Source organism: Schistocerca americana, chromosome 8, assembly GCF_021461395.2.
Source record: "Schistocerca americana isolate TAMUIC-IGC-003095 chromosome 8, iqSchAmer2.1, whole genome shotgun sequence".
NCBI classification, from domain to species: domain Eukaryota; kingdom Metazoa; phylum Arthropoda; class Insecta; order Orthoptera; family Acrididae; genus Schistocerca; species Schistocerca americana.
This window is the reverse complement of record NC_060126.1, coordinates 190,785,307-190,800,377: the sequence shown is the minus strand read 5'-3', so window position 1 is coordinate 190,800,377 and position 15,071 is coordinate 190,785,307. Positions and strand designations below refer to the sequence as shown.

Below are 15,071 nucleotides of genomic sequence, written 5' to 3'. Positions count from 1 at the left end.
TCTCTTACAGCAAGCCAGCCGCTGATTACCAAGACGAAGGACTCCACCAAAGATTCTATTTGGCTGATTTCACGTAATGAAATATTATATTAAAAACTGTACATAGATAAAGGAGAGAAAGAGAGAGAGAGCGAATGAAAATAGAGATAATACTAATAATCCTCCATTAGTCTAACTTTTCGCCTGTCTTATCACGGATCAGCCAACAAATGGGAGGCCCTTACTTTACTGTATAGATTTATGTGTGAAGGTGAAGGGATCTTAAAGGCAACAGATACACGTCCATACAGACAAGACATTAGTTAGCGGCTAGCTGCATTCATCAGATGAAGAGACGGCAACTTATTATCCTCAACAATTAAGAAAAAAGTTAAACCAAAATGGAAATGATTTCCAAAATCAGAGCCATAGATCATAGTACATACAATTCATATCATTCTTAGATTTAAGTTAAGGGACAACTTACAGTACCTGGCATACTTCGGGGATGAATACGAGAAAGTAACTGATCATCCTAAATACAGACTTACGTACGCGAATTTTCTCAAGATTCCAGTGGGTAAAGCTTACCATAATGTTTTGAGATGCAACCTAACACACACACAAAAAAGAAATATGATGTGAATTCTACAAGCGTGTCATCTAAAAAATAACTCAATAGACAATTTCTTGCAGATTTCCGTGCAACAGACTGAAATGTGAATGTGTTATAATGCACACTGAAGCGCCAAAGAAGCTGGTGAAGGCATCAGTATTCAAATACAGAGATGTAAGAGCAGACAGAACACTGCGCTGCGGTCGGCAACACCTATATAAGACAACTAGCGCACGCAGCAGTTGTTAGATCGGTTACTACTGCTACAATGAAAGGTTCTCAAGATTTAAGTGAGTTTGAACGTGGTATTATAGTCGGCGCACGAGCGATGGAACACAGCATCTCCGAGGTAGCGATGAAGTGGGGATTTTCCAGTACGACCATTCCACGAGTGTACCGTCAATAGGAGGAATCCGGTAAAACATCAAATCTCCGACATCGCTGCGGCCGGAAGAAAGTCCTGCAAGATCAGGACCAGCGACGATTAAAGAGAATCGTTCAACGTGACAGAAATGCAACCCTTCCGCAAATTGCTGCAGATTTCAATTCTGGCCATCAACAAATGTCAGCGTGCGAACCATGCAACGATACATCACCGATATGGGCTTTCGGAGCTGAAGGCCCACTCGTGTACCCTTGATGACTGCACTACACAAAGCTTTACACTTCGCCTGGGCCCGTCAACACCGATATTGGACTGTTGATGACTGCAAACATGTTGCCTGGCTGGATGAGTCTCGTTTCAAATTGTATCGAGAGGATACAATTGTCAGCAGGGCACTGTTGAAGATGGTGGAGCCTCTGTGATGGTGTGGGACGCGTGCAGTTGGTGTGATATGGGACCCCTGATACGTCTAGATACGACTCTGACAGGTGACCGTAAGTAAGGATTCTGTCTGATCATCTGCATCCATTGATGTCCATTATGCATTCCGACGATCTTGGACAATTCCAGCAGGACAATGCTACACCCCACACGTCCATAATTGTTACAGAGTGGCTCCTGGAACACGCTTCTGAGTTTAGACACTTCCGCCGGCAACCAAACTCCTCAGACACAGGCATTATCGAGCATATCTGGGACGCCTTGCACCTTGCTGTTGAAAAGAGATCTCCATCCCCTCGCACTCTTACAGATTTATCGACGGCCCTGCAGGATTCATGGTGTCAGTTCCCTCCAATACTACTTCAGACATTACGTGAGTCCATGCCACGTCGTGTTGCGGCAACTTTGGCTCTTCAATGTAGGCTATATAATTACTTTTAAAATGAGTTTGTTTTCTCTTGTTATAAGAAACTGTTAAATGTAAATAAATATCCTTGAAAAAAATACTGAATTGCATCTACATCTAAATCCACATCTACATGGTTACTCTGCAATTCACACTTAAGTGCCTTAAGTGCCTGGCAGAAGGTTCATCGAACCATTTTCATACTACTTCTCTACTGTTCTCGAATGGCGCGTGGGAAAAAGGAACACCTAAACCTTCCGTTCGAGCTCTGATTTCTCTTGTTTTATTATGATCATCATTTCTCCCTACGTAGGAAGAGAAAGTTGGTGATTGAAATTTCGTAAATAGATTTCGCTGCAAAGGAAACCGCCTTTGTTTCAGTGAGTGCCACCCCAACTCGCGTATCATATCAGTGACACTCTCACCCCTACTGCGTGATAACACGAAACGAGCTGCCCTTCTTTGCACTTTTTCGATGTCCTCCGTCAATCCTACCTGGTAACGATCCCACACCGCACAGCAATATTCCAGCAGAGGACAGACAAGTGTAACGTAGGCTGTCTCTTTAGTAGGTTTGTCGCATCTTCTAAGTGTTCTGCCAACAAAGCGCAGTCTTTGTTTCGCCTTCCCCACAGTACTACACTCCTGGAAATGGAAAAAAGAACACATTGACACCGGTGTGTCAGACCCACCATACTTGCTCCGGACACTGCGAGAGGGCTGTACAAGCAATGATCACACGCACGGCACAGCGGACACACCAGGAACCGCGGTGTTGGCCGTCGAATGGCGCTAGCTGCGCAGCATTTGTGCACCGCCGCCGTCAGTGTCAGCCAGTTTGCCGTGGTATACGGAGCTCCATCGCAGTCTTTAACACTGGTAGCATGCCGCGACAGCGTGGACGTGAACCGTATGTGCAGTTGACGGACTTTGAGCGAGGGCGTATAGTGGGCATGCAGGAGGCCGGGTGGACGTACCGCCGAATTGCTCAACACGTGGGGCGTGAGGTCTCCACAGTACATCGATGTTGTCGCCAGTGGTCGGCGGAAGGTGCACGTGCCCGTCGACTTGGGACCGGACCGCAGCGACGCACGGATGCACGCCAAGACCGTAGGATCCTACGCAGTGCCGTAGGGGACCGCACCGCCACTTCCCAGCAAATTAGGGACACTGTTGCTCCTGGGGTATCGGCGAGGACCATTCGCAACCGTCTCCATGAAGCTGGGCTACGGTCCCGCACACCGTTAGGCCGTCTTCCGCTCACGCCCCAACATCGTGCAGCCCGCCTCCAGTGGTGTCGCGACAGGCGTGAATGGAGGGACGAATGGAGACGTGTCGTCTTCAGCGATGAGAGTCGCTTCTGCCTTGGTGCCAATGATGGTCGTATGTGTGCTTGGCGCCGTGCAGGTGAGCGCCACAATCAGGACTGCATACGACCGAGGCACACAGGGCCAACACCCGGCATCATGGTGTGGGGAGCGATCTCCTACACTGGCCGTACACCACTGGTGATCGTCGAGGGGACACTGAATAGTGCACGGTACATCCAAACCGTCATCGAACCCATCGTTCTACCATTCCTAGACCGGCAAGGGAACTTGCTGTTCCAACAGGACAATGCACGTCCGCATGTATCCCGTGCCACCCAACGTGCTCTAGAAGGTGTAAGTCAACTACCCTGGCCAGCAAGATCTCCGGATCTGTCCGCCATTGAGCATGTTTGGGACCGGATGAAGCGTCGTCTCACGCGGTCTGCACGTCCAGCACGAACGCTGGTCCAACTGAGGCGCCAGGTAAAAATGGCATGGCAAGCCGTTCCACAGGACTACATCCAGCATCTCTACGATCGTCTCCATGGGAGAATAGCAGCCTGCATTGCTGCGAAAGGTGGATATACACTGTAGTAGTGCCGACATTGTGCATGCTCTGTTGCCTGTGTCTATGTGCCTGTGGTTCTGTCAGTGTGATCATGTGATGTATCTGACCCCAGGAATGTGTCAATAAAGTTTCCCCTTCCTGGAACAATGAATTCACGGTGTTCTTATTTCAATTTCCAGGAGTGTATATATGTGGTCTTTCCAAATTAAGTTGCTCGTAATTGTAATTCCTAGGTATTTAGTCGAATTGACAGCCCTTAGATTTGTGCGATTTATCGTATAGCCAAAATGTATCGGATTTCTTTTATTACCCATGTGGATGACCTCGCACTTTTCTTAGTTTAGTGCCAATTGCCACTTTTCGCACGATACAGAAATTCTCTCTAGATCATTTTGTAATTGGAATTGATCGTCTGATGATTTTACTAGACTGTAAATTACAGCGCGATCTGCAAACAATCTAAGGGGGCTGCTCAGATTATTACTTAGGTCATTTATGTAAATCAGGAACAGCAGAGGACCTATGACACTAATTTGCGGAACGCCAGATATCACTTCTGTTCTACTCGATGATTTACCGTCTATCACTACGAACTGTGGCCTCTCAGAGAAAAAAAATCACAAGAATTCAACAGTACTTTAATGCACAGATAACTCATAATTCAGCTGCCTGCCAACAACACATTTCTTCTGAATTCCCCTATTCTATCTTACCACCCTAAATATAGAGCATTTTTCAAACATGCATTAAAATGGAAAGTCCTTAATTCAGATTTACAGGTAAACAAGACACAGATAGGTTCAATATATATAAATAGAAAAACAAATTGTAACACTGGCCCAAGTGAACCACATAATTCCGAAAACACATTAGCTCTATCACGGAAGGCTCTTGGGCGTATTCAAGATACGGACGTGGAAAAATAATAAAAGACCTATTAACAACTGAGCATTGCATCAGTATTAAAACTATTACGTTAAGAACCAAACTTCAGACAGGGAAACCATGGCAGTGGCAGGTACAGCAGGCCAGGTATGAATATCATGGTTTACAATAATGGGCAGTACTGGGCAAATCACGCCAGATTGCTACAAGATAGAAAACATGAGGAATGCCGTACTGAACCGGGAGGCCGTAACGTCTCAGAGGCTGCGGTGAAACGGGAAGCGACGCCGACTGGTTGCGCCCGGTGAACCGGCGGATAACCAAAAATACCCCGGACCAGCGCCTCCAAACGCTACGAACAGCTCGTAAGGCCACAGGCGTAGGCAATTTTATAGTCGCTACACCAGTCGGAGAAGCAACAACTTCCAATACAAATCAGACTCAATTTCGATCTCAGTGGTCACTAACACACATGGCAGCCCACAAGAGCAGAGCAGACGGCATCAGAAAATGCACATCACTCTTACACCCATAACAGCACCTATGAGTCCGTAATGCCGGGTAAATCAGCTGCGTCGACACTAGGCCCAGGTATTGCCGACAACACAACTCTAGCGACAACCGACCTCTTAGAGAACCGTGCGCTCATAAGCTCCGTGAACATTCCACCGTGTGTCACACGTGCCTCTTACCTGTCTCTCGCCCTGACTGCGACCCACTGACTCGGATGTGGTCAACAAGTCGGCCAAGCAACTACAACCAAAGACTCAACTAACAGGCTACCGAAACGCTACCCGGCGACTAGACAGAGACGGATCGCGCCAGTAGGCAAAGATGTAAAAACAGAACGAGCGATATCTAAAAGGAATGCAGCAGTGGCTTTAGTCACATTCAAGTTACGTGGTACAGTTTCCGCCAAGCAGAGAAAACATACTGCTCTACTCGAACCTTGTCTTCTGCTGCAATAAGAGGCTCGAAATGGCGGGTAAATAGACCTTCTCGAACGTTCTGCCCAAGCTGCTAAGAAAACTGACAGGTCGATAGTTGGTAGCAAGCGTCAATACTTCCACGCCTTGGGGAGAGGGACCACCTTAGCAATCTTCCAAGTCGACGGAAAATCCTTTGTGAGAAGAGCCCTTATAAATTCTCACGAGGAGCACCAAGGGTTAGGAGGCAATGCTTCAGGCGTAGGTTGGCAATCTTGTCCACACCAGGCACGTTATTCCCATTCAGTTTTCTCGTACCAGCCCTTACTTCGCTGGGCGGCGTTAAACGTGCTTGCAGATGGTCGTCCACCGTGATGATTCAAATGGCTCTGAGCACTATGGGACTTAACATCTATGGTCATCAGTCCCCTAGAACTTAGAACTACTTGAAGCTAACTAACCTAAGGACATCACACACGTCCATGCCCGAGGCAGGATTCGAACCTGCGACCGTAGCAGTCACGCGGCTCCGGACTGAGTGCCTAGAACCGCTTGACCACCGCGGCCGGCCCACCGTGATGATCCTGTACACGTTCTTACTCCCCTAGGAGTGAGATCAGCCCGTAAATTCTTGACCAACTTCCATTCTTCCCTGGTCTGTATAAGGAAGGAAGACATCATGTCCTCCCACGACTCCATACTCTGTTCCAAAATCATACGCCTGCCTGTCCACTTTATGTAACAGTCAGTGCTAAGCCGAGTTTCTCGTCCATTGCTACAGTTTGCATGACCAAGTTCTTCAAACAAAGGAGGTAGTGTATCGGAGGTCCGGTGGTCCTCCATTACAGTGAAAGAGGATAGCTTGTAAGCTTTCCGAATTTTGCGTGCGAGGTAATCCACAGCGTTATCGATTTGGGGCGGTGTCTGCACCTCCGAAGCAGGAACAACATTGCTGTTCAACTAACGCTGGAATTGGGTCCTGTTAGTTTCCAGGTAGACATGGCGAGACTGACATCTGACATCTCTTTCGCGATAGCGTTGCCAGGACAGGGCTATAATCCGATGATAATTCGCTGACCGTCTCGAACCGAGGGTCCACACCAAGCCTGTAGGTGATGGCAATATCACCCAGAAGTTGGCGAAATATTGGTCGGTTCTACGGGACCCCAGACTTTCAAATCAATTCCTGTTCCAGTCTACATAGATCAAGGCCATTGGGGTTGGTGGTACGCGAGTGCGTTCTAGAGAACGCATGCTCACGCCGTCATACAACCGACTCGCATGTCGCTGCCCCCTAGCTTCTCAAAGACCATAACTCCACATAGACAGTAATCGATAGCACCTGTACCACGGCTCACTTGATTTTGAACGTACCTCACTATTCTCCAGTTGAGGGTCAAGGTATTGAAAATGTTATTTACTTTATACTTCAGTTACAACAACATACCTCCGTAACCGAGGTCGCTAATGCACTCGGGTGCAGCAACGGTCTACATTTCAGGTAGCGAAAACAAACGACATTAAAGTGGTAGTTTCAAAGGTTACGTAGCCCGCCGGTTCTAGGCGCTTCAGTCTGGAACCGCGCTACCGCTACGGTCGCAGGTTCGAATCCTGCCGGCCGCGGTGGTCCAGCGGTTCTGGCGCTGCAGTCCGGAACCGCGGGACTGCTACGGTCGCAGGTTCGAATCCTGCCTCGGGCATGGGTGTGTGTGATGTCCTTAGGTTAGTTAGGTTTAAGTAGTTCTAAGTTCTAGGGGAATTATGACCTAAGATGTTGAGTCCCATAGTGCTCAGAGCCATTTTTGTTCGAATCCTGCCTCGGGCATGGATGTGTGTGATGTCCTTAGGTTAGTTAGGTTTAATTAGTTCAAAGTTCTAGGGGACTGATGGCCTCAGATGTTAAGTCCCATAGTGCTCAGAGCCCTTTGAACCATTTGAAAGATGGCTTATTTCCCGCAACGCTCATTCCAGCTTTCTCTCGTAGCAAGTTTTAAGATAAATAAAAACTAGATCTGCAACAGGATGTGGTATTTGGGTGGGAACTGAGACTTTGTTTTGACAGCCTTAATCACATTTCAGACTACGTGCTGGGTACCTCTCCTGTTGATATTAATCGTAACACACTCGACCCAGTCACGTTAATGTGACTACCGCCTAGGTTAGACGACAACTTGCAATAACCAGACGGCAGGTATCAACACTAGCAGTGGAAGGCATATAAAGCTTGTCGGGGATGAAGGCGGCCTTTTCAGATGAATCACGCTTCATACTTCATCGGGCAGATGATCGTCGGCGTGAAACGTCTGAAAGCAAACATCCTGCAACAATAGTCGGAAGGAACCAGTCTGGTGCAGGGAACGTCATGGTCTAGGGAATGCTTTTGTGGCATTCCGTGTGTGATCTCGTCATTCTGGAAGGCACAATGGGTTAACACAAGTATGATCTATCCTTGGGGATCATATTCAGCCTTGTGACAGGTGTCCACATTAATGCGACTGGGCAGAGTGTAGCGATAACTTACATGTGGCCGACAGATCAGTTCCTTTCGAGAAGAGTGGGCAACGTACCAGCACCTCTTCCCAGTTCTCTCGAAGTTTTTAACCCTAACAGTACAAACACAGTAGGACGATTCTAAAGTTCTCATCACTGTCATCCGTAATAAACCGCCGGCCGGAGTGGCCGTGCGGTTCTAGGCGCTACAATCTGGAACCAGGCGACCGCTACGGTCGCAGGTTCGAATCCTGCCTCGGGCATGGATGTGTGTGATGTCCTTAGGTTAATTAGGTTTAAGTAGTTCTAAATTCTAGGGGACTGACGGCCTCAGATGTTAAGTCCCATAGTGCTCAGAGCCATTTGAACCATTTTTTCGTAATACACGGATACGTCGGCGAGACAATTTAAAAAGTGAGTTACACATTACCATGTCACACCAAGTAACTTTTATTGAACGCTGCAATGCACTTCAAGGCGTGACAGATACAAGACATTATTTTTAAACACAATCATCACCAAGTCAGTGAAAACAAAGAGCGAGGGAGAAAACCGGTCGTTACGTTCTACCAAATGTTTAATTCTTCTTCGACGACAGAATTCCGCTTCTTGCTTACTGTGAAAGTCATCGTTGGGAAATTTCTTTGCACCCCTACCCCTCTCCCCCCCCCCCCCCCTCTCCCCCTCCCCCCTCTCTCAAGTTGAGATGAATTGTGTGTGAATTCCTAAGGCTGCTGAAGTCATCGGTCCCTAGACTTACACAGTACTTAAAATAACTTATGCTAAGAACAACACACACACCCATTCCCGAGGGAGGACTCGAACCTCCGGCGGGAGAGGCCGCGCAATCAGTGATATGGCGCCCCTAACTGCGCGACCACTCCGCGCGCTTCCCCCGCAGGAGTTCCTTCAGCTTGCCAAAAAGATTGACTGGACATCGACGTCCGAGGTCGATGTTGATTGCCTCCCTTCCCCATCAGCGTTCACCCACGCTAGTGCGACCTTTGCGAAACTGCACTGCATTTGGTTCGTATGCCACCAGAATTTCACGTTGAATCTCGTTCGATTTCGATGTATGGTCCACAAGAATCTTACTGTCACGCATACTTCAACTTTGAAGTACGTTTTCAATTGTGGCGCAATTTCACTCGCAAACTGTGATGCACATCTACATCAACATGATTACTCTGCAGCTCACAGTTCATCGACCAACCTCCAAGCTATTTCGCAACTGTACTAATCTCGAACGACGCACGGGAAAAGCGAACTCTTTCATATTTCCGTGAGAGCTGTGATTTCTGTTATTTTATTTTGATGATCATTTCTCCCTGTATAGGTGGGCGCCAACAAAATATTTTCGCGTTTGGAGGAGAAAGTCGGTAATTGAAATTTCATGAGAAGATATCGCCGCAATGACAAACGTCTTTGTTTTAACGATTGCCGCACCATATAGCGTATAAGTGACACCCTTTCCTTCATTTCGTGATAATACAAAACGAGTTCCCTTTCTTTGAACTTTTTCGATGTCCTCCGTCAACCTGTCTGATGCAGATGTACTCTGTCCTGACACTGCATCACTCTTGTTGTGCAATGGTCTTAGCGTGGGACGATGCGCGTAACGTACTTTCTGAAGTCGCTACGTATGTCCGCACTCCGTAAGTCATCTCAGGGTGTATGGCGGAGGATACTTCTGGAGATTCAATCATTTTCCCCTTTTTCTGTCCCATGCACGAATGGTTTTGGCAAAAACGACATTCTATCAGCGTCCGTCCGAAATCTTCTCTCTCTTCCTTCCCGTCATTGGGCTTTCATGTGATGTACATGCTTGACAAAAAATGCAAAGGACTCAGAGAAGAGGGAGGAGTGGAAACGAAAGTTCACGAGTTCACAGGTTATGTCAACTTAGAAAGAACTTCGCAGTATGAGCTAATTATCAGTATGACGTGGCACTCCCAATTTTATCCTGACACAAGCTCGTCCACAACCGTCGTGAATGGTCCTTGATATCCTGAGTACTGGGATGATATTGACGTCCAAGCAGGTCTGTTGCGGTATGAGTTAAGTGAGAATATATAGTACATTGCCGAACAAGATACGCTACTGGCCATTAAAATGGCTACACCAAGAGGAAATGCAGATGATAAACAGGTAGTTATTGGGCAAATAAATTATACTAGAACTGACATGTGATTATATTATCACATAATTTGGGTGCATACATCCTGAGTAATCAGTACCCAGAACAACCACCTCTGGCCGTAATAACGGCCTTGATATGCCTGGGCATTGAGTCAAATAGAGCTTGGATGACGTGTACAGGTACAGCCGCCCATGCAGCTTCAACACGATACCACAGTTCATCAACAGTAGTGACTGGAGCATTGTGACGAGCCAGTTGCTCGACCACCATTGACCAGACGTTTTCAATTGGTGAGAGATCTGGAGAATGTGCTGGCCAGGGCAGCAGTCGAACATTTTCTGTATTCAGAAAGCCGGCCGGAGTGGCCGAGAGGTTTTAGGCGCTACAGTCTGGAACCGCGCGACCGCTACGGTCGCAGGTTCGAATCCTGCCTCGGGCATGGATGTGTGTGATGTCCTTAGGTTAGTTCGGTTTAAGTAGTTTTAAGTTCTAGGGGACTGATGACCTCAGAAGTTAAGTCCCATAGAGCTCAGAGCCATTTGAGCCATTTTTTGTATCCAGAAAGGCCCGTACAAGACCTGCTACATGCGATCTTGCATTATCCTGCTGAAATGTAGGGTTTCGCAGGGATCGAAAGAAGAGCAGAGCCACGGGTCGTAGCACATCTGAAATGTAACGTCCACTGTTCGAAGTGCCGTCAATGCGAACAAGAGGTGACCGAGACGTGTAACCAATGGCACCCCATACCATCACGCCGGGTGATACGCCAGTATGTTGACGACGAATACACGCTTCCAATTGCGCGATATCGCCAAACACGGATGCGACCATCCAAACCTGGATTCATCTGAAAAAATGACGTTCTGCCATCCGTGCACCCAGGTTGGTCGTTGAGTACGCCATCGCAAGTGCTCCTCTCTGTGATGCAGCGTCAAGGGTAACCGCAGCCATGGTCTCAGAGCTGCTGCAAACGTCGTCGAACTGTTCGTGCAGACGGTTGTTGCCTTGCAAACGTCCCCATCTGTTGACTCAGGGATCGAGACATGGCTACACGATCCGTTACAGCCATGCGGATAAGATCTCTGTCATCTCGAGTGCTAGTGATGCGAGGCCGTTGGGATCCAACACGGTGTTCCGTATTACCCTCCTGAACCCACCGAGTCCATATTCTGCTAAGAGTCATTGGATCTCGATCAACGCGAGCAGCAATGTTTATCAAGGTCGGTAACGTGATGGTACGCATTTCTCCTCCTTACACGAGGCATCACAACGACGTTTCACCATGCAGCGGCCAACTGCTGTTTCGGGTCTGTAGCGCGTCATCTTCGTAGGTGGTAGCGTGATGTTGCGTGTTTCTTCTTCTGACGCGAAGCATCACAGCAGCGTTTCGCCGGCCAACGCCGGTCATCTGCAATTTCGCGTTTGTAGCACATTGTATTCATTTTATTGCAATTTTAATGGCCAGTAGTGTATTATTTGAAGCTTACTCGCATGCAACTGACTGCGAGAAAGCGGTATTTTGGCTGACGCTCTCTCTATTCGTTGAACTAAGAGAGCTTTGCTTCGATGTTAACTATTGTGAAAAGATATAGTCTAGCTTATGATCTTAATGAGTATGGACGAGTATTTTACAGCTTAAGAGAGAAGGCATTGTTGCGAGACAGCCATCTTTAATTGAAAGTCGATTTCTGATTTTGTGCGAGAATAATAAACCAATAAACTCAATTTCTCGGCGGCATAAATAAGTTGTGCATTGCGTAAATTATTCTCCATCTTATGGTTTCACATTTTCAAATATTTGTACATGCTTAACACTACGAGACATTTCCTTACACTGAGCAAGCTCGAACCTGCAAACTCTATACGGCCATTAATTTAAAGACTTTTAAACAAATCCACTTCGACGGACAGGCTTCCATAGAAAGGAAATTGCACCGTAGTTAACGTAAGATTTCTACAGATTCAGCACGCAGTTCGACGACCGGCAGAGACATTGGATACAGCTTACAGTCAGCGTACAGCAGCAAATCTCTAGTCTACCATGCACAGTGCCCTGAACATAAACGTCGTCTAGTAAGGTCTGTTTAGTTATTTATTCATTCCAAAGACCTATACTCTTTTCTTAGCGAGACTGAATACTAAAGAAATAATTCCTTGAATCAGTAATAATAATAATAATTATTAAATCAAAGCAGTAGTTAAATGATTAATAATAATAATAATAAAAGCAGTTCATCTAAGTTACTTTGTCTCTGAAAGGAAGGTTTCAACACAGATCTCCATACAATAACTGGCTTCAGGGTGAAATAACGACTTCTCTCATGAATCATTACATCTCAGTCAAATGAAAACAACTTACCTTTCACGTGAGAGGCAGTTACAGGTCCCACACATATTGTAGCTGGGACAGATCAGGGGATCTGGCCACAGGATTATCTCAATATCATGCAAGCAGTTGATAGATATGTGCCATGTATGGACGAGTATTGTCCTGCTGAAAAATAGCACCGCGATACTGCCATGCAGACGTGACGCATGAGGAGGCAGCATGTCCGTGATGTACCGTTGCTCCGTCAGAGTTCCCTCAGTCACTACCAGCCGTGACCTTAGGACTCTCCACACAAGACATCAAGAGTAACACCGCTGCATCACTCCAACATGTTGGAAGAATGGGACCTCTACCCAGGCTGACACATTACTCGCCGACAGTGGTCATCTATATCAGCGCAGAACTGCCATTCACAGTTGTACACTCATCAGCAAGCCACGATTCCCGGTAATGCAACCACTGAAAGCGCAGCCGCTTGTGAAGTTACCAGCATCCTACGCATGGAACGGTAATTACCTAGTCCAGCTGTTATTAGTTTGTGGCCAATGATATGGGATGACGCAGAATGTTGCAGGGACTCCAGCACTTATTCTCGAATGACAGCACAGATGTGATGTGATGTGATGTGCTTGGTACACAATACGCTAGTCCTTGCTTCTAGTGGTCAGATGTGTTTGACCGGAAACTTGTCGACAGTCATGCCTGCCCTTTTGCTCTCACGCAGTCCAACATCAGGGCACTGTCACGTCCGAAAACCATATAAATCTGGATGTTGCACGATTCGACCCAGCAAGCCAAATGGGGATCCACTGTGAGTTCCCTTTGAAACTTCGTCTGTTGCTGTAATGCTGACTCACACGGGTATGTCTTTTACAGTGATCACTCGACACCTGACGCTGTTCACCCACCCTATATCCCTTAACACACTAAACACGAGCAACACTAATGCATGAGCCGTGGCGGCGGTGCTAGGGTGTTCGACTTGCATCGCTGATATCGATATTCGGATGTCCTGCTATCTTTGACTGCTCCCCCGGCGGGTTTTCCGGGTGAACATGTGACGAGTGATGGCTCAAATGGTTCAAATGGCTCTGAGCACTATGGGACTTAACATCTGTGGTCATCAGTCCCCTAGAACTTAGAACTACTTAAACCTAACTAACCTAAGGACATCACACACATCCATGCCCGAGGCAGGATTCGAACCTGCGACCGTAGCGGTCACGCGGTTCCAGACTCAAGCGCCTAGAACCGCACGGCCACACCGGCCGGCCTGTGACGAGTGAGTCTCCGGTCGGCGTTCAACGAGCCAGCTTGTGTTGAAAACAAACCGGCGTCCCTAACCGCGGTGCATGGGCCTCGCCGCGCTCGCCGCCCTTGTCTTTTGGCGCGCCGGATGTACGGTGCTGATCACTGGGCGCCTTGACGTGCAAAATTGTGGTGGGTTCGTCGTCTCACGCTGAACAGCTTCCCAGCTCGTAATTTGCAAGCTCCAAGTTACGTATGACTTTTATTCTGTGTTTAACTAAGAAGATTGTTGAAACTTATTGTGGCATGGGTAGCTGCCGGAGATAATTCTGAACTTGGTTCCAGTGGCTATTTTAAGGAGGCTGATGTTCCTCATTCCGTTTCTAATCATCCATGGTGTGAGTGTTTTAAGTGGTTTTCGTGCAAATTTTAACTTGTTTTTGGACATATTGTCCGCTTTGAGACTGACTGCGGTTGTGTACGTGCCCGCAGCCGTAGAGTTAATGGTTTAATCATTTGTCACGGCAGCATTTTGTATGTTTATATAATGTTGAAAGTGCCTTAAAGGCAACAGGAAGTGATCTCTAAGTTTTCGGCTAATTTACTTGGAGACGGGTAATGTGAGAGTATTGCTCCTTAAGAATTTGGGGGCGTGCTTATTATATATTCCAGCGTGGCTGTGATTTGACGCCGGCCGATGTGGCCGAGCGGTTCTAGGCGCTTTAGTCTGATACCGCGCGACCGCTACGGTTGCAGGTTCGCATGCTGACTCGGGCATGGATGTGTGTGATGTCCTTAGTTTAGTTCGGTGTAAGTAGTTCTAAGTTCTAGGGGACTGATGACCTCCGATGTTAAGTCCCATAGTGCTCAGAGCCATTTTTGTGATTTGAGTGTTTTCATTGTAATCTATTTGTACTGCAGGCCATTTGTTAAGACTGTTCGTTCCCTTGCGTCGGCGCGGTTATGGATTCTTGTCAGCACCGCTCATTGTGGGGCCTGTCGAATTATATATAAATATACACCGCCTGCTATGTGACCCCGTGCACAAGCCGTGGGGAGTGAACGCTCATATTGCCTACCGGCCGTAGCGTTGTTGCTTCCAAACACTGCTGTGGGCCTTAACGCTGTTCTCTTAAGTGCAATTTTAGAGTCATTCTGTGTCATTATGTCCGTTAAATGAGGCCACCTTGTTAATATTGGCGTTTCTGTAAGTCATTTTATTGGTTGAGTTATTACTAGCCCTTCTTATTTAACACTTGTGTTAATCATTTGTCTATCTTTAATGAACGTGCAACTTGTTATTATGCCTGTGTGCAAGTTTTGCGACCTTGGTTGGCCCACTTTGTAT

General features: G+C 47.2%; 1 protein-coding gene across 1 annotated transcript in view; it reads right to left on the bottom strand.

The window, feature by feature from the left end:
* LOC124545659 (trypsin delta-like) overlaps positions 1-12,540 on the bottom strand; it is a 50,275-nt gene extending 37,735 nt beyond the window's left edge. The window contains exons 1-2 of the mRNA XM_047124607.1: positions 12,506-12,540; positions 5,411-5,549 (exon numbers count right to left, since the gene is read on the bottom strand). Coding sequence (XP_046980563.1) covers positions 5,411-5,549; positions 12,506-12,540 — 174 coding nt within the window. The remainder of the gene's footprint in view (positions 1-5,410; positions 5,550-12,505) is intronic.
* Positions 12,541-15,071: the final 2,531 nt, after the last annotated feature.